Raw genomic sequence first — 19,491 nt, 5'->3', positions numbered from 1 at the left:
GTTGAACTGTGCACGTCGTATGTATATATATTTCCTAAAATAGGAGGTGCCAGCCTATTCGGACCACTGGGAAATTGGGAATTTTGATGAAGCGACACAGGTGCCAGTTAAAACATGGCTGCTGTGGTGGTGTGGCATACCACAAAATGGCTGCCACATTTAAAAGAGAAGAAAAAGAGAGGCAACCACAAAATTGAATGGTCATGTCTCCCTCTCTCTCTCCTCTTTTCAAAACAGAAAGGAGGAGAGGTCCAATTCTGGTATCCAATAAAATGTGGACTGTTTTAGGTGGAAATGTGCAATGTAGTTGAGGCCAAACCCATGCAGACAGGAACTGAGCATGAACACTGTTCGAAACTCCCATTGTTCTAGGCACATTTTGCGACAGGGAATTTCATTAGGGTGAGCAGTTTCTGAGCTCTGAGTGCAGTACTGCACCTAAGATTTCAGATTAAAACTGCAGAGTGGAAGGAAAGGGGCACTTTTTTCTGCCTCCCCCCACTACTTCCAGCTACTCTCTGAAAACTGAAGAAGAGACCCTCTTAAAAATATTAGGGGGTGGGCAGGGGAAGGTCTAGACCATGTGAAAAATGAACATAATATTTTAGCTGCAGTTCATTCATTTTCAGCTTTGTATTCTTGTTACAAAAAAAGCACACCTAGATATGCCATTGTTGCGCCCATAACCTAGGTTTAAGGTGCCATTTAGCTCCTAGCTATGGTTTTCCCAGTAGTGATGTATGGAAGTGAGAGCTGGACCATAAAGAAGGCTGATCGCCAAAGAATTGATGCTTTTGAATTATGGTGCTGGAGGAGATTCTTGAGAGTCCCATGGACTGCAAGAAGATCAAACGTATCCATTCTTAAGGAAATTAGCCCTGAGTGCTCACTGGAAGGACAGATCGTGAAGCTGAGGCTCCAATACTTTGGCCACCTCATGAGAAGAGAAGACTCTCTGGAAAAGACCCTGATGCTGGGAAAGATGGCGGGCACAAGGAGAAGAGGACAACAGAGGACGAGATGGTTGGACAGTGTTCTCGAAGCTACAAACATGAGTCTGACCAAACTGCGGGAGGCAATGGAAGACAGGAGTGCCTGGCGTGCTCTGGTCCATGCGGTCACGAAGAGTCGGACACGACTAAACGACTAAACAACAACAACAGCTCCTAGCTTTCATATCTCGGTTTCTAACACTGAGCATGAAGAGGAAACAGACATTTGTGTACTGTGGATTCCTGAAGGGTTATTTACCGAGCGCTTTTGAGGTTGCTATAGGAGTTACTGGCACCACATGACAGTCTACGCGCAGATCTATAGGGACAAGCTGTGCACACCTATAGGAACAGGATTCCCATCTCTCAACTTATAAGAAGGAAAATCAATACTTCTTATTATGGATGTTTTGACTCCTATTTTGCACACATCAAAAATGGCAGCAGCAATGTAATGTTGTGAGCCGTAAACAATAACTGAAGAATCTGGATTGGTGAAAGTAGCTCTGTGTTTATTCCTACCTTCCAATATGAATTACAGTGTAATGTATCACATAATTACCTACTTCCCACTTTCTGCTTTGCACTTGCATCCTGTGTTAACGATCAGGGTCAACAAAATGGGGCCGTTGCACACAGCACTTCTATAGCAATGATATCTGTGAGAAACACTTTCTATACTGTGCAGAACCTCATTCAAAGGCATCTGATTTTATCTATGGAGAGATAGAAACACAGATGGTCACCTAGTTCTTAGGGCTAGACAGAGAATGGACTCAATTAACTGTTTTAATCAGACAGCTGCCCAAAGGTGTTTGTTTGCAAGCAATGAAAATAGCAATACTTTGTAGTTGCTTTGCCTGTCCAGTGAAGACGTAACTAAAAAGCCTAAACTCCTTTGTAGCTGCAGAGGATACAATCTAAAGGTGTTAATATATTCTTGGCATTCCTTTAGTGACTGCCATAAATGAGCATCTCGTTAAATTTCAGGACAGACTGTTCGTCATGCCAGTAGTGTAAGAGCAGAGTCGATTTCTAGGCAGTTTTGGGGCTAGCTTACTGCCATTGCACAGTCTTTTTGGTGTCAGCCTTAAATAACATGTAAGTTATTAAAGCAAGATAGAAATGTCTTTTATAGATATTTGTTCTGGCCTTTCATGACACGCAGTGCTGGAATTTCTCAAAAGCCAGTAGGCACTAAGTTATTAACCCAAAATACCTTGAGAAGAGAGACGTATGCCATCGATCTTTTTAGTTGACAAAAATTAGTACACCGTGACCACGCTAAACATTTCTGCTGGCACAGTTGCTCGCAGTGAAAGGGTGACGTTGGAATGGGATTGCGATTTGTGAAGTAACTTGCTGGCATTGCAGGTTTCACAAGCTTTGCTGCATGTCCGCTTCAAGTAAATTGCGGCCATTTCCTCTTAAGTAAAAGGCACTTTCAACGAAGCAAAAGCGCTCCGTGGTTCAAGAACATCTCGGCAGAATGCTACAAACTGAATAATGGCTCCGGTGTCTTTGACAATTATCCACATGACTGTAGTACTTAGCCACCGAGTGCTTTAATCAGGCAAAAGAGAAGTCTCTGCTATTTAAAATATTTGAGATGAACAAGATGAGTTATAGGTCTGCATCAGGGTAAACCAAGCCTATAATTTTTCATTGGGCTTTGCTGATTTCGGTGATTGTAAACGCCTCCTCCTCCTGCAGGCATCATTGCTGAAGGATGTACCTGTGGAATTTGACAGAAAATGAAAGCCTACTCAAGGAATAGCATCAACTAAGTTATCATTTTGTTTGGGTTTATTATTTTAAGCAACCTATATTCACCTCCATGTCAAGGCAATCATAGCTGAATGCTTTGGTTGGGGTATAATAGCAGCTTCCAAGCTGCTATATCGGAATTCCCATAATCATTGAGGTTATTCATTGGTTTCATTCTGCAAAAAAAAAAAAAAAGTGCCGTTTTAAGAGATTGGCATCTGGCAATAGCTCCCCGCCTCCTCCTCTCCTGTACAGTTATAGCTCGCAGGCACAGTGACATGGCATCTGTTGTGTTTCTCCTATCATGGCGGGAAAGTAGAGACATTCAGGAAGTCTGAAGTATCCGGAAGGCATGAAGGTTAACAGCAATAGCTCAATTTGTGTCACTTCTATTAAATGTTGGCGCTTGCACAGATTGACAACGTGCAAAAACGAGCAAGCGCAGCAACTGTAATCAGGTCCTTCAGTGATCTCCTGCATTGTGCACATACTTACGCCAGCAATGTCAGAAACACAAAAATAGGCAGTCTGAATCTGGCCCTGAGGCCTGCAAGAGTTTTGTGCTAGGTACAAAATAGTTTATTCTCTTTATTTTCCATAATTTTTAAATTAAATTTTCTGTTTTACATTTTAGAATATTCATTTCAACAACCTTAAAATGTCAGTGACTCCCCTTCTTCTCTTCCCATGGCTCATTTTGCATAACATAAATCCCTGCATATTTTATATAGACTAAACCGTTCAGCATTCCATTATTACATCCATCAAAACTTACTTACACCGTTGAATTTATCTGAATGCTGCCAATGTTTTCAAGTGTACACAATTTCCCCCATATATCCAATAAACATTTTCCAACCTTCTTTAAACATATGTTCTCCCTGTTCTTTTATTCTATATGTTAGGCCCACAAGCTGTGCATATTCCATTAATTTAGCAAAATTTAGGCCACAACTTTATTGGTTAAAGAACGTGAGCGGTATTGGAGTAAACCACCTGTAGGGGGAGCCCCGCTGATGCGGATCGACTCGAGCCCCTCTGGGTTCCCGCTGGGGTCAAGACATGGCCCTAGCCCCTCCTCGGGCTTCGGACAAGATCCACACCCCCGGATTCCTTTAACGGGATACCCTTATGCATGGAGGGGCAGGTGATGGCCACACCTCCCCTCCCCCCCTCTCATTGCTATTCCAGTGCCTAACCGCCAAACCTTACAAAGTTGTGGCGATTGCTACGAGGTAGGCGAAAGTCAAGTGGCTGGTGCCACTTGTGGACTCATAATCTGGTGAACCAGGTTCGATTCCTCGCTCCTCCACATGCAGCTGCTGGGTGACCTTGGGCTAGTCACACTTCTCTCTGAAGTCTCTCAGCCTCACTCACCTCACAGAGTGTAAAGGAGATTGTTAGCTGCTTTGAGACTCCTTAGGGTAGTGATAAAGTGGGATATCAAATCCAAACTCAATTTGCCAAGTGGAAAAAGTCCTACCAGGCCCCTCAATGGCGACAACCAAAGTCCATAGCAAGGCCAGTGACTCTACCTAAGAGGAGGGCTGGAGATCCGTGGTGTGAGGCTGAAAGAGGAGCTTCCAGAATCGTGCCACGGTTTAAATGGGCCCCAGCCACGTCCCCACAGCGCCCTGATTGGCCGCCTGGCAAATTTAGTGGCTGGGTCACCCTCAGTTTGATGCATGATGCCTACCCCACACCATGCTGAGGCTGCACCGGGACCTGGTGGCCGAGCACAACCCGGTACTAGCAGGGATGAGAATACATGAATGAGCATTTTCCAGTCCCCCTTGGCAAAAGATGCAGCCTTACAGATGGCTTTCCTACGAAAAGAGAGGGACACATTTGAAAGGGAAGAAGAATCTAGTAGCCAAGCCAGAGGCGTTTAGTTAGCTATAAAGAGAATTTGGGTTTTGTTGGCGCTGCAGCCATGCCAATGCCTTCCATTGCACCAGAAAGAAGGGGAAAGTCCCACTTAACTAGCTCACAGTTTCCTTGTCCCTTAAAGACTCTGTTTTTTCCAGGATTTAAATGTCAGAGAACATCCTTTCCAATGCAGGGAGCAATTTGAGCATCACTGCGGTCAGTGAAATTGCATTCTTATGTCAGTGTGGTTTTGCCAACTGCAAAACGACAAGGAAAACACAAGCCTCGTCAGCATTGTCTCAGAAGGGTTTTCACTCCTTTTGCTCATTGTGGGTTATTTTTGCCTTTGATAGTTGCCCCCCCCCAAAAAAAATACCTTGTTTTCTGCCTTACTGCGTTGCATATCCTATTTGTGTTTATTTTATTTAAGGACGGCCAGTCTCGGACGGTGAGGCAGTTCCAGTTCACCGATTGGCCTGAACAAGGAGTGCCAAAGTCGGGGGAAGGGTTTATCGATTTCATAGGCCAAGTTCATAAAACAAAAGAGCAGTTTGGGCAAGATGGGCCAATCTCGGTTCACTGTAGGTAAGTAACAATCACCCTCAGATGCCATTGATGAGATGAAAACTGATGAAATGATTTGACAGAATGGTAATTTGGGCTGGCGGGAAGCAAATTAAGAGTGGAAGTTGTATAGTGCTGTCAGCGGCGGAGCAAGCCGATTGGGCGCCTGGGGAGGCGCACGTGCCCTGCATCCAGGGGCAGGGCCAGCCGCCTGCGGGGGCGGGGCAAACCGGGGCAAGACACGCTGCAGGACCTCCAGCGAGTCTGCCTGCCTCCTCCCACTCAGTCGCCCTACAGCTGGGGGGGGGGAGGCAGCGGACGGACCGTTTAGGGCAGCGCAGAGCCTACAGGGCCCAAGCCACCACGTCACTCCCAGGAGAAATGTGTGGCTTGCGCGTGCTGCAGGCCCCGTGGTGAGTGCCACCCGACATTTTGTCACCCCCCTCAGTGGTGACACCAGGGGCGCCGACTTATAAAAAATATTGGGGGGGCCCATACCGGGGTCCATACTGGCGGCAGGATGGCAGTGGTGCTTTTGCATGCAAGAACCGGCCTGCCCTCCCCAGGCTTCGTGCCGGGAGGCGGCCACCCCCTCCTACCAACGTCACCTTAGCCGAACCCAGAAAAAAAGCCCCGCTCCAGCGGCGGGAACTCCCGTCCCCTCCATTCTCCCCTCACCCTGGTCCCTCGCCGGCGACGAATACGCCGTTCCTCGGCCCCGCGGCTCCATTCCTTTCTAAAGTCCCGCCGCTGGGGGTCTTCCTCTGACTGACCGACCTGCCCGCCCCTTCTCAGGAGCTCCTGGTCACTTTGGGAGGCGCGCGCCGGAGTCCCCTGAGCGGTTTTTGGCAAGGTGCCTAACAATTTTCTTAAATTATTGGGGGGCGGAGCCCCCCAAATGAATTTTTGAGGGGGCTCGGGCCCCCTCAGGCCCCATGGAGTCGGCGCCTATGGGTGACACCCGGGGCGGCCTGCCCCCACTGACCACCTTCCTCTGCCCCTGAGTGCTGTAATCCAGGAGGTCCTGAGTTCAAATCTCACCCCATTCTCCCATCTGTTTAGGGAAGTCTCCCATCTTCCTGTTTAGGGAAGTTTTTAATGTTTGATGTATTTATTGTGTTTTTAATATTCTATTGGGAGCCGCCCAGAGTGGCTGGGGAAACCCAGCCAGATGGGCAGGGTATAAATAAATTATCATCATCATCATTATCTACAGTAAGGGGACGATAATCACACTGAGCTGCTTTTCATAATAGGATTGCACCCTCCTGCAATAAAAGTCATCCCAAAGATTTTTATGTATACTAAATGCTTTTCTAGATTGTATAAGAAAAATGAAGTAGAAGGAGCATCCATTTCTCAATTTATCCCTATGTGTTTCAATCGTTACAGGCTACTTTCGTTAGTCACCGTTACAATTTTCTACAGCAGCCAGGCCATTCCCTCAGTTTGGCAACCAGGAAGGCTGTTTCTCTGTGGCATAAATTTGTGGTCTGCAACCAATAACACAAATATTTTAACCAAAATGAGAAAAGGTGCCCTTGCCAGATGATTCCAATCCTTTATTGCATTGATTCTTTGGACTTTGCCATATTAATGAAAATAGTTTTATCCCGCTATTGCAATTGGACTAACAAGCTTGCTTTTTTTGTTTGTTTGTGGGAAAGAACACATTTGGAACAAACATTTATAAGTGTTGTGGTTTCTATTTATAATGGCCATTCTGTATTTGGTTAAAAGCTAAGAATCCCTTCAAATCATTCCGCAATATCCAACACTTCATTTCCAAATCCATTTCAGCTTGTCAAATAATGATCACCTTGCAATCTACAGTTGCCGTGTAAAGATATTTGTGGAGCATCGAAGGTTTGTGTGCATATGACATACTGTTTCTGCAGCTCAGCAGTCAGCCAAATTATTCACTTTCGCTTTTCCCCTTCTTCAGTGCTGGTGTTGGAAGGACCGGAGTGTTCATAACCCTGAGCATTGTGTTGGAAAGAATGAGATATGAAGGTGTTGTAGATATCTTCCAGACTGTCAAAATGTTAAGGACGCAACGGCCAGCCATGGTACAGACAGAGGTAAGAATAACTTGTCATTCTTCCACTTATTCTATAGCTATATATATACCTGGGTACCTTGGTTTAAGAATAGCTTATTTTTTTAACAACTTGGATTAAGAACGCTGCAAAGCTGGAAGTAGGTGCTTTGGTTTGTGAACTTTGCCTTGGAAGCAGAACATGTTCCAGGGCGTTTTTTCATGGGTGGGCTGTTTTAATCTAGTAGGAACATTTATTTTTTTATTTTTGCTGGTTTTAATGTATGCATGTGTTTGTTTGTTTTTCTTCAAATGTTGTAAGTCCCTTTGAGTTGCCATGGCAGAAAACCCTAATCAATTGAACTAATAGGAGTAGGAATGAATTGCTTTCCACACAAGCATCTCAAGGCGATGTACAGTAAAAATACCAAAAGATGAAGAAGTTAAAAACACAAAAAGGTGTACACACCCACCCCCACCCACACACACAAAATTGATATCCATTGCAGAGACCCATTCATCCAGCTGGAAATGCATTTGCTTGCAGTCCAGTGACTGGTTGTAGTTGCAGAAGGGAAGATTGCTGGTTGTTTTTCTGTGTGTGAGAAAGAGAGAGAGTTTAAAAAAATAAAAAAAAAATATCCTCTTGATATTCTCTTACTGCTCTCCCATAAACCTCCCCATTTATTCAGCCCCTGATAAAAAGCCATTGCCAGCTCCTCTCCCTTTCTCAGCCACAGAAAGAGAGACAGAATGGAACGGACAATCAAATGTCCTGCCAAGCAGCTATTGCCTTTCTTCAGGAGAACTCATTTGACCCTGGAACTGGAGCTGGAAAAGAGGGAGTGAGAGGAGGAATCTGGAAGATACTCTGTTTGTGGAAGAGAGCATGTATATGTTCTCTGGGTTCAGCTCTGGCACTGAAAATAAGATTGCATGTCGAGGTCCCCAAGCCACCCCCAAATAAATCACAATTCACACAGAATTTTTGTTTAAGGTTTTTGGCATAATTTTGGCCACAACTTTATTAAAATACATAAATGTGAGTGGTTGCTTAGGCATTGGTTACGACTATCTGTCCCCGCCCCGGGACAGAACTGACTTCCGGATTCCAGCAAAAGCCAGTAAGAGAAAACAATATTGGGGAGAAAATGGAGCTGGGCACCAGACCCTCATCTCTCCCCGCAAGCTCCACGCCAGGGATTTGGACGAAAGCATGGCGAGCCCCTGGATTCTTTTAATGGAATACCTTTGCAGCAGCAGCAGCATTGGAGGGGCAGGCACCGTCAATCCTTATCCCTTCACTAACCAATTTTTAACCAATGCCTAACCACAACTTACAAGTTGTGACCAATAAAGCAAGATGAGCACCGCAACCCCAGAGTCAGCCACGACTGGACCTAATGGTCAGGGGTCCCTTTACCTTTTCCTATATATTCAACACAAGCAAAAACAGCGGCAATTTGTTGTTGACAAAGGACAGCTGGACATATAAAGGGCTCCATTACCTTCAGTAGCTGAGGGCCTCATCAAACCTCAATCCGGCCCTGGCAAGCACAAATGCAGCAATTTGAACACCAGAGAGAAAAGGGGGTGAAAAGGAAGCACGCCACTTTCCAGGGATGAGACAATGCAGGATGGATGGATTTTGGAGTCTGTGGGCCAGGTGTGAGCACAGGATGTTGGGTTTTAAACATTGATAAGGACATAGCTCCTAAATCTTTGACTGCAGGCTTGTAGTCCAACACTACAGTTTTAACAACTTTTAAAACAAAGTTATTTAGAATGGAATTGGGCCATTTCCCCCTCTCGCTGATCCTAATAACTCAGACAAAACTGAAGAGTAAAACCCATTTATTTTCTATTACTAGTATTATTGCAGTTGAAAAATGTCTTTATGTCCCATTAGTTCCTAGAAACAAATACTTACACACACATATAAAATAAAATTTGCAAGTTTGCATTTTGGATGATTTGATGTTCCTTCTCTTAAACTGTTTATTAGAATATTCTTCTTCTTTTGCCTCATTATGGATATACTTTGACCTTCATATATAAAAAACTTGTGAAGCAGTTATGCACCACAACATTCAGCACAGCTCCTAGCAAGCATTGGAATAAAATACACATTTAAGACAGACCTTAGGCCTGATTTGCACATTTTCCAAAGCAACATGGATATATTAACCCCATAGCAAAGCAGTCCTGGTATTACAGTGTACAGTTGCTCCTACTCTTTAAACCAGGCATAGGCAAACTCAGCCCTCCAGATGTTTTGGGACTACAACTCCCATCATCCCTAGCTAACAGGACCAGTGGTCAGGGATGATGGGAGTTGTAGTCCCAAAACATCTGGAGGGCTGAGTTTGCCTATGCTGGAGCAAAATGCTGCGCCTCTGCATATCTTCTGGATATGCCCAAAGTTGGGGCTAGATGGACAACTGAAAGCAAGGAATTCCAAAGTCCAGGGTCCACAGAAGAGAAGGTCATTTCACATGCCACCAGTCTGTTGCAAAGAAGTCAGAATTACCAAGACCTCTCTGGCAAAGCCATACAGGCTTGGAACTAAACACAGTTAAGATATCTGAATCTTTTATTTGCAGGAAACAAAAGTTCATGAGCTTCCTGGTGTTTTGCTCATTTTCTCTTGTCCATACAAGCCACAACAGAAATTGTAGAAATATTATTGTACAGGTAAAATAACAATAACAGTAACAATTTATTATTTATACCCCGCCCATCTGGGCGGCTTCCAACAAAATACAGTAATGCATCAAACATTAAAAGCTTCCCTAAACAGGGCTGCCTTCAGATGTCTTCTAAAAGTCTGGTAGTTGTTGTTCTCTTTGACATCGGGTGGGAGGGCGTTCCACAGGGCGGGTGCCACTACTGAGAAGGCCCTCTGCCTAGTACACATGCCAAGGATCCCAGCCTTTCCAGGGAAGCACAGCTGGTGCCAAAACCTGGTTAAGGTGTGGGTGTTCTGCTTAGTATATGTGTAGAAGGTACATGAAACCATGGTTGCAGCTGGCAAGATAAAGGAGCAAAGAACTTCTCCTAGAAGGGAGAACAGCACAGCTCACAACCGTCTCCAGTTCTGTTAACCATTCAAGGGTAAGAAATTGGCGGTGTTGTAACCAGAAAGCAGCAAATGGATTTATCTTAACTTCTCTTTCTCTCTTCCCCCCCCCCCAAGGATCAATATCAGTTCTGCTATCGAGCCGCACTAGAATACCTGGGCAGCTTTGATCACTATGCAACGTAAAACAAAATCCCTGACCATCCTGGATTTTTAACTGCAGGCCCTTTAAGATCCAGAGAGCCTCTTCTGAGCCATACTGTGTGCTTGAGAAGTACTTCTTAACTCCTAACTAAAGACCAATTAGTGGGGAAATATTAAAAGGAAAACAAACAAACGAAACGAAAAACTGTTCCAGGTGGACCAACAATTCACAGTTCAATAAACCTTACCAGAAACATAATAAAAGAATCCAGACTGGTTGAGGCATCTGAAGGATTTCATGTTACAGATACCTCAAGGATTCAGCTTTGGTTGAAGTTAAAGGGAAGAGCAAATTCTGCAAAGAACCATCATCTTGTTCAGGATTGCATGATAGTTAACAACATGGAATTTGGGAGTCCTGCAATTCAGTGCGAGATGTTTGTCCAAGGGCCAGTACCTGGCTGCTCTGAGAAAAGACGAACTCTTTGCTTCAGCATCTCCCCTTCCTACCATATTGCTCATAAATAACACTTTGGGGGGTGGGAGGGGAAAGGGCGAATGTTTAAAAAGAAAGTCCTTGATTTAGTTTTTTAGTATTGTAAAGATACTGCTGACCTGTGCTTCATTTTTAACTGTGTAAACTTTTTTCCTTTTTTATTTTAAACAAAAAGTTTATCATTCAATGAAGTGAATTTGGAGGGGGGAAAGTTGCATAACTGTTCATTATTATTTTTTGTTTGTTTCAGAATTGTAGATTTTTTTATGCTGTAGAACTGTTACCTGTAATATCTCGCTGTAGAAATGTTAAATAATTTGAAAATTTGCACATTTTTGTGCAACCCTATATTTATCTCCAGGACCACATTCTCATTTAGATAATTGCTTTTACATTTTGATTTATTATTATTATTATTAAAAAAATATGAAATATAAATCAGTTAATATACATATGGAAGGTTTTGTTTTTTGTTTCTTTTGGAATCAACAGGGAAGCGCAAAGTATAAAGCTGCTATTAACACACACACACAAACACACCTTTCTCTTTATATCTATAAATATATGTATATCTCTATTATCGTCTCTCTATCAATCTACAATTATGCACGTAGATAGATAGACAGAAATGCATATATCGCATATCAGTTCTTCCATGACTTGGATTTATTGAAGCAGTGGAGGAGGGGAGGAGAATCCAAAATGCTACATTCAGTCCATACAATATTTCTGAACATGTCTGCATCTCATTGTTTTGCTTTGAGGGCTTTTGTTTCGTTGTCTGTTTTCCAGGGGAAATGAGGAATGCACATCAGTGATACTTGAAACTCAGTCCTACCCCCCCCCCAAAAAAAAAAAGAAAAGAAAGAAAAAGGAAAAAAGGATGGAAATCATATGTACACGCATCTCACACATACAAAAACACCTTATTGTAACACCTTAGTGCAATAAACAAACCATACTAAATATAGGAAGTGTGCATGTGGGAAAGGTCAGTGCATATTCCCTTAGGAGGGGAGAATGTTGTAATATAATAGTTGTCAAGATGTTTTAAAAATGTATTCACTTGTATAATTGTCTATAGTATACGGTAGGACATGTGCATTGACGATGTATAATGGGGCAAAGCCAAACTCATGTTGCTCTGTTGAAACAGAACTCTTTTTGTGGCGTACAGCATTAATGAAAAATGCTGGGGTTTTTTAATTTTAATTTTTACATTTAGAGTGCCTTATATTTGATGCCTATTTTGATAGCATTTCTTCGAGTTTTGTTCCGTCTGTATTTGCATTAGTTGAACTCATATTTCTCTGTGTCACTCTTCCCCCAACCCCCTTTCTTCGATTAAAAAGCATTAGCTTTTCAACACATGTACAAAGAGGTCTTTTAAGAATATGCATTCCTGGTGTTAAATATTAATCCATGTTTATCCCAAGCAGTTGGGTAGTCAGGGGCTGTTTATCTGCGTGCGAGTCCTCCCAGTCTGCTTTCGTAACCATTGCATTGGTTATCAGAAGCCAGGAGCACCGTGCTGAAAAGAGAAGGTAGATACCCCTTAATAGACATCGGAGCAGCGATTAGAATGGGTCTTGAGTCATATCCATGCACACGAATTTTCACTGGAGGCCAAAGCATGTTCACTTTACTCAGGCTAGAAGGCCTCCTGAAATAAGCTGGGTCAGGCAAGCGGACAGAGGGCGTAAATGTAAGGAAGATTATATGTGACCCCCTCATTGTGGATGGTACAAAACATTTTGAGGCACTATAATGGAAGCCATTTACTCTTGCATTGGTCTGAGTTCAGCCTAGCACCATGTTGGAACATAAATATCAAAAGAATTATTTTAAATGTGGTTTAAAAAAAATAGGACCACCAAGGAAGTGATTAGTTGTTCTTTCTCTCTCTTTTTCCATGTTTCCCATCGCTACCAGAAATAAATATATTAAAAGACCAAACACTAGAAAGCATTCTATTTGAGCACTTTTATATATAAAAATGCAAAAATGGGGGGAAAATTAAACATATATATGTATAATAATAATGATAATAATAATAATAATAATAAAGTATTATAGAAGGCTACCTCAGAATGAGATTCTCTAACTTACATCAGAATCAGAGAAGAATGTGCACTATATGTTTCCTTTTGTTTTTATTTGTTTCTGTCGAAATAGTATTTTTTAAAGTGCCAGATTATGCAGCGAACTCATGCTTTTAGCCAAAAGTACCCGTTTTCAGACTCACGGTGGGAAAAAATGCTACATTTTAGAAGCATAGAGGAAAGGCATGTCTGCACAGGAACTTTCTGTGTTCTGGACTTGTAAGAGCAAGATTGGAAGTGTGTGACAAAATGCCACTGACGATGACGACCCCATTTTGCATGGGGTTGTATAGAAATCTGCGGTGGTCACTGCAGACTGTGCATGGGGGGTCATGTGGCTTGTGAGGTCAGGATGTACACGGAAGAGCATAAAAAAAGAAAATCCATGTGCAGACATACACTAGGCAGGCCAATTGATCCTGAAAACAATTGGCCTCTTTTCTGCAAAAAACAAAAACAAAAATCATTTGATTTATTCAAGGAAAGCGTTGTATGAAATCACTAGTGAGTGAGGGGTGAACGTTTTCACGTGACAAGAAGAGGAAGAAATAGCCGCACATATTCCCATCAAAACTGCTATTCAGGAGTTGCTTCTAATGAGGAACTCTCTCCGAATCATTGATGTGCATTCCATTTTCTGTATCTTTGCTGTGCAGTGATTTCTCTCTCTCTCTCTCTCTCTCTCTCTCTCTCTCTCTCTCTCTCTCTCTCTAATTAGTAGGTGTCATTATCTGCCATTTACCAAGCTCAGAATTCGGTTTCATCAGCATAACCAGTACGGTGCTATTATTTACCTATGTATGTGTAGTTATGTATAATTTTGTAATTAGTTAACAATGGAGAAATACGCAAAATATATAAAAAATTATTTGTACAGAACTTTTATTTTAGCTCCTTTTTTAATAAAAAAGAAAGAAAAAAAAACCTGGTTTGCATGGTTAGACGTTGGCAAGGATGGCTGGGGGAAGGAAGGGGTTACTCTAGGGAGATTTGCACTTTCTATACCTTTGTACTATGCACTGCCCTATTGATTCTACACCCAATAGTATTATTACTTGAACCCATCTGTAAGGAAAACTGCTTATGAAAATCCACTTGTGTGTATGTAAATAACACAAAACATGTTTAAAGGGGAGGAGGGCGTTTGCAGGGGCAACAACAAGATGCAAGTTCCCTCCTCCTTATAAATTTTATTTTCTCCCCCGCTCCTCTTATGGTTTTGTGATCTCTCTTTTCGTTTTCGTTTTTGAGTGCCCTGATACTCCCAAGAGAATATCAGAAGGCTGCAGCTCCCGTCATCCATCTTGTTACGTGGCTTTGCCATTCAAGCTTGGAGTGTCTTTACAAAGATAATACAAGTTGTGTTCTTTGCTCTCGTTTTGGATGCCTAGACTGAAAACAAAAACAAAAAAAAATCAAAATAAAAAAATTACCTTGTAAAATGGCTTGTTAAAAAAAATACAATTACCTCTAATTAGTAGTACGCGTAAATGTTTTACAGAATGAAAGGCGTGCTTTTTATTTTCTTACTTCGTTACATTGGTGGCGAAAGAAAGTCTGTATGAAAATCAGTTATTTGCTGACACAAGTTCCATTTGTTACAAAAGAATTCTAATAAAAATGTCAGTGTTATGCAGCCCTGGTTGTCTTTTCTTAAGCCTTGCTTTCTGAAATAACAATAAAAAACATTTCTTTTTAGCCTTTTAAGTCTCTCCTTCTGTCAAATTGGGGTGGGATGGGGACCCCACACCAGGACCATACTGGTTGGACTAGCAAACTGAGTATGTTTGTGTGTGGAATTGTTTTGAAAACGGCTAGAGGTCAGTGCTGGATCTCTTCCCCTCTGTGCCGAATTCTGCATTCAATCTCCAAACAGGGCAGGTAAAGGCTCCTTGCCCAAAAATGAAGACGCAGTGACACGGGATTTTAGTTTAAGTTATTGGGCAAAATTTAGGCCACAACTTTATTGAATACAGAATGCGAGTGGTATTGCTTAGGCATTGGAATCATCCAAACTATATCAGACTCCCACCCGCATCGCAGGGAATCTGATAAAAGGGTGAAACGCCAACAGAGGGAGCGCCACCGATGCGAACTGACTTGAGTTCACCCCCAGTGCCCCCGTGGGGTCCTGGTATGGCCCTAGCCCCTACTGTGGAATATCCTTTACTGGAATATCCTTGAGTTGGAGGGGCGGGTGAAGGCCGCACCTCTCCTTCCCACACATTGCTGATCTAATGCCTAACCGTCAAACCTTACAAAATTGTGGTGATTACTACGAGGTAGGCGAAAGCCAAGTGGCTGGTGCCAATTTACCAAGTGGAAAAACTCCTACCAGGTCCCTCAACAGTGACCAACCGAAGTCCATAGCAAGGCCAGCGACCCTACCTAAAAGAGGGTGGGAGGGCAGGAGATCCACAGCGTGAGGCTGAAAGAGGAGCTTCCAGAGTTGCGCTGTGGTTTAAATTGGCCCCGGCCACGCCCCCACAGTGCCCTGATTGGCCGCCTGGCAAATGGCGTGGCCGGGTACCCTCAGTTTGATGTGTGACGCCTACCCCACACCATGCTCAAGTTGGAAAAAGGCCTACCAGGTCCCTCAACAGTGACCAACTGAAGTCCATAGCAAGGCCAACGCACCGGATAAAGGGGGCGGGCGGGTGATCCGCTGCGCGAAAGCAAAGAGGTCCAGCAAACATCGCGCAGGGATTAAATAATGTTTCGCGGCCGCCGCCCCCCAAGCCAAGCCATTGGCTATAGGGACCATGTGCCCGCGAAACGACCAACCAGAGTGGAGCAGGGGATAGCTTTACCCACACTAGGACATGGGAGATGCCCGGGGGCCCGAGCGCAATGCGTACTCTCCTTGAAGAGGATCCAATTAACTAGATGTCTTAAACGTCGTTTATTTATTTATTCAGTTTTACACTACACATTTAAATTCAAACATTAGACATAATCATCAACATTTAGGAATACCTGAATCCTTAGACTTCCCTCCACCCTTCCATGGTTTCCATTTTCAATCTTTTTCAGCTGCATCGTAGATTTTCTCTATTTTTCTTAAAACAATCCATTTTTACCTTAGTTCATATAGTACATTACAAGCATTACTCAAATCCTGCCCAAGTTTTTAGTTGTTTATGGTGTTCTCTTAGATAATTTGTAAATTTCTCCCATTCCTTATTAAAAGTTTCTCTCTTCCTGGTTTCTGATTTTCCCCAGTCCTTTTCACCATTTTGGCGTAGTCCATCAACTTCATCAGCCATTCGTCTCTGGTCAGGATAGATGTCTTAACGTCTTAAATTTGTGATATATTTGTGATAAATGAAGGAAGCTGACACAGAGAAGAGGAAGGGTCCTGCTTGAGAGGAAGGTCATAATGGGAGACACAGGAAGGAGGAACTTTCCCAGGTGGGAGGTGGGAAGATTCAACTCTCTGTATGTGTGAAGATTAAGATAAAATGGTGGCCAAGGAAAACAGAGATGAATTGATAATTTGTGTTTTATGAGGATCATATGAGGATTATTATTAATGTGTCTTTATTTTTCTCTGTAGTTTTTTCTGTTTGATATCTATCAGATATGTACAACCAGTCAACAGTGATCAACAGGTAGATTCCCGGATGATCCTGGTCGATCGCAGGATTCTTATCGATCGCGGGATTAAAGAAATGGGTTAATGAATGTGTCCCTTCCCCCTCGCTCTGTTCCTCTCACCACATTTAAAGACCAATGGGAACACGACATAGGATACGAAATAAACTCCACAGCTGCTGTCTCTTGCAGGAAATTCAGGAGAAAACATGACTGCCTGCTTCTCAATCAAAAACATAGGGAGGGAGAATGCAAATGTACTGCATTGTTCTGTCCTGAGCAAATAAACATTGTGGTGCTTGTTCTGTCTTGAGTGGATAAACATTGTGCTGTTTACTTCACAGCTGTACCAAATAGCTGAGTTAACTTTTCATACAAAATTAAGGGTTCGACACCAAAATCATCATCAACAACAACTATCGCCCAACTCCTCAGAAACCAGGGGCGCTGATTGCCATTCACCTGGTACAGATATCCCACCCTTTTCAGCTATTGCAACACTCCTTTTGTTCACTCAGGAGGGTTGCTAAAAATGCATGAAAATGATTCCCAGTGCACTAAACATTCTGACTATGTTTCATCATTAAGAGTGCTGGAATTTTATTTTGGTATACAGAATTCATTGATCTCAAGTAATAGTGTGGTTTTCTAAAAATGAAAAAAGTTTCAAACATTGTCTATTAAGATACCACTCAAGCCTGCATTCCCCTGCCCAGCAAAGGCTAAACTGTGCCTCCCGTCTCTCTCGCAATGGCCAATGCTAGCAATTGACAGAAGCACACTCAATGTCTAATAGCATTGACTGAAGATGCGCGATCAGATCTCTGCTGTCTGGCTTTCGCAGATGAGCCCAATAACACCCTGCAAATGGGGCGGTGTAATGAACGGTGATTGTTTTGCATCAGGCCTGTAAACAGGATGCTTTTAAAACTCTCCGTGCTGCCCGCTTGAATGTATGCAACTGGCTTGTGTCAGCAGAATATAATTTTAAAAGCCCTTCCATTATTACAGTCATACCTCATGTTACGTTTGCTTCATGTTACGTTCTTTCAGGTTACGTCCCAGGGCGACTGGGAAGTACCGCAAAGGGTTACTTCCGGGTTTTGCCGCTTACGCATGCGCAGAAGTGCTCAATCAAGCTTCACGTATGCACCCAAGCTCCAAATCGCGCCACGCACCTGCGCAGATACGGCGCTTCAGGTTGTGCTCTTTTCATGTTGCAAATGGGCCTCCAGAAAGGATCCTGTTCGCAACCAGAGGTACTACTGTACAGTGATACCTTGGGTTAAGTACTTAATTCATTCCGGAGGTCCGTTCTGAACCTGAAACTGTTCTTAACCTGAAGCACCACTTTAGCTAATGGGGCCTCCTGCTGCCGCCGCGCCACTGGAGCACAATTTCTGTTCTAATTCTGAAGAAAAGTTCTTAACCTGAAGCACTATTTCTGGGTTAGCGGAGTCTGTAACCTGAAGCATATGTAACCTGAAGTGTATGTAACCTGAGGTACCACTGTATAGCAGGAACAAGCAAACAGGGTCCCTCACCAGTAGCAACAGCGCAGAATACATTCAACGATGTCAGTGAATCTGGAAGGTAGTTTTAGGTTAGTTTGCACCTGCTACCATTTCCCCAAACCGTTAAGACTCTTGTTGTGTGTTGAGTTCCACAGTGCCACCCCCCAAAAAATTCACACAGCACACGTTAATTTTTGTTTAAGGTTTTTGGCATCATTTTTGCCACAACTTTATTCAAATACAGAAAATGTGAGTGGTTGCTTAGGCATTGGTTATGACTATCTGTCCTTGCCCCCTAAAGACAGAGCTGGCACTTCCGGGCACCACCGGAAGCCAGCGTGGGAAACAAATATTGGGGAGAAATGAGGCTGGGAACTCAGTCCAACACCTCTCACCCTCATGTTCCGGTGGGGCTTGCACGGCCCAAGCCCGGCACCACGGACAAGGACGAAAGAATGGCAAGCCCCTGGATTCCTTTAACGGAATTCCCATTCGCATCATTTGGAGGGATAGGCACCTTACCAATTTAACCAATGCCTAACCGCCAACCTTACAAGTTGTGACGATTTGCTACGCAGTAGGCAAAAACCAAATGGCAACAGCCAATCAGCCAAATGGCAAAATTCCTACCAGGCCCCCACTCAAAGGCGAACGACCCCATGACAGGCATAGCAAGGTCAAATGAACCCAAGAACCACCCTATAACAAGGGAGGGGGGGCGGGTGATCCGATGCAAAACGGCCAAGAGGATGTCCCCTAGTCTAACTCCTCAATTTATAGACTCTGACTCCTCCAAATTAGCAACATACAAAAATCCCCAGCAACCCAATTAACCCCTTACCGGCTTGGGTTCCCCAAATTTGCCTAGTCATGATGGTGGCCTGCTCCCCAACCGCAACACGTGCTCTCTGCTAGTGAGAACACGCTTTATAAAAAACGATCTCTGTAGGAATAATAAATGTGCAAAGTGTTTTACCAGCTTTATATCTCATGAAAGCTCACAACCAATAGGCACGGTGGGCACCTTTGGTGCCATATTACAGATTGAGAATGGATAGAGCAATCCTATGGAGGGAGATGGAATCACGGAATTGTAAAGATAGAAGGGAAACCCCACCCCCTGCAAAGCATGAAGATTCCATAGAAGTTGCCCCACATCCAAAGCCCTACGATCACTGTAGGGTTGCAATGTTTTGAAGAGTGAAAAAGAGGAGACATTTGCTGACTTCATTCGCTATGATGACTCTACTCATTGTCAAGGCTTCAGGGAATCCTATCTTTCCCATGGTGGGATGCAAGAAGCAGATAAACCAGAAGTTCTTACCAAGTAGT

At 43.3% G+C, this 19,491-nt stretch overlaps 1 protein-coding gene across 26 annotated transcripts in view; it reads left to right on the top strand.

The window, feature by feature from the left end:
- PTPRD (protein tyrosine phosphatase receptor type D) overlaps nt 1-11,792 on the top strand; it is a 1,176,641-nt gene extending 1,164,849 nt beyond the window's left edge. For all 26 annotated transcript variants that reach the window (XM_082204501.1, XM_082204490.1, XM_082204511.1 and 23 more), the window contains 3 exons: nt 5,059-5,213; nt 7,138-7,273; nt 10,427-11,792. In XM_082204501.1, coding sequence (XP_082060627.1) covers nt 5,059-5,213; nt 7,138-7,273; nt 10,427-10,495 — 360 coding nt within the window. In that variant the 3' untranslated portion in view covers nt 10,496-11,792. The remainder of the gene's footprint in view (nt 1-5,058; nt 5,214-7,137; nt 7,274-10,426) is intronic.
- The last annotated feature ends 7,699 nt before the right edge of the window (nt 11,793-19,491 follow it).

Source organism: Podarcis vaucheri, assembly GCF_965113315.1.
Source record: "Podarcis vaucheri genome assembly, chromosome: 17".
NCBI lineage: Eukaryota > Metazoa > Chordata > Lepidosauria > Squamata > Lacertidae > Podarcis > Podarcis vaucheri.
This window is presented reverse-complemented; position numbering and strand designations above follow the sequence as displayed.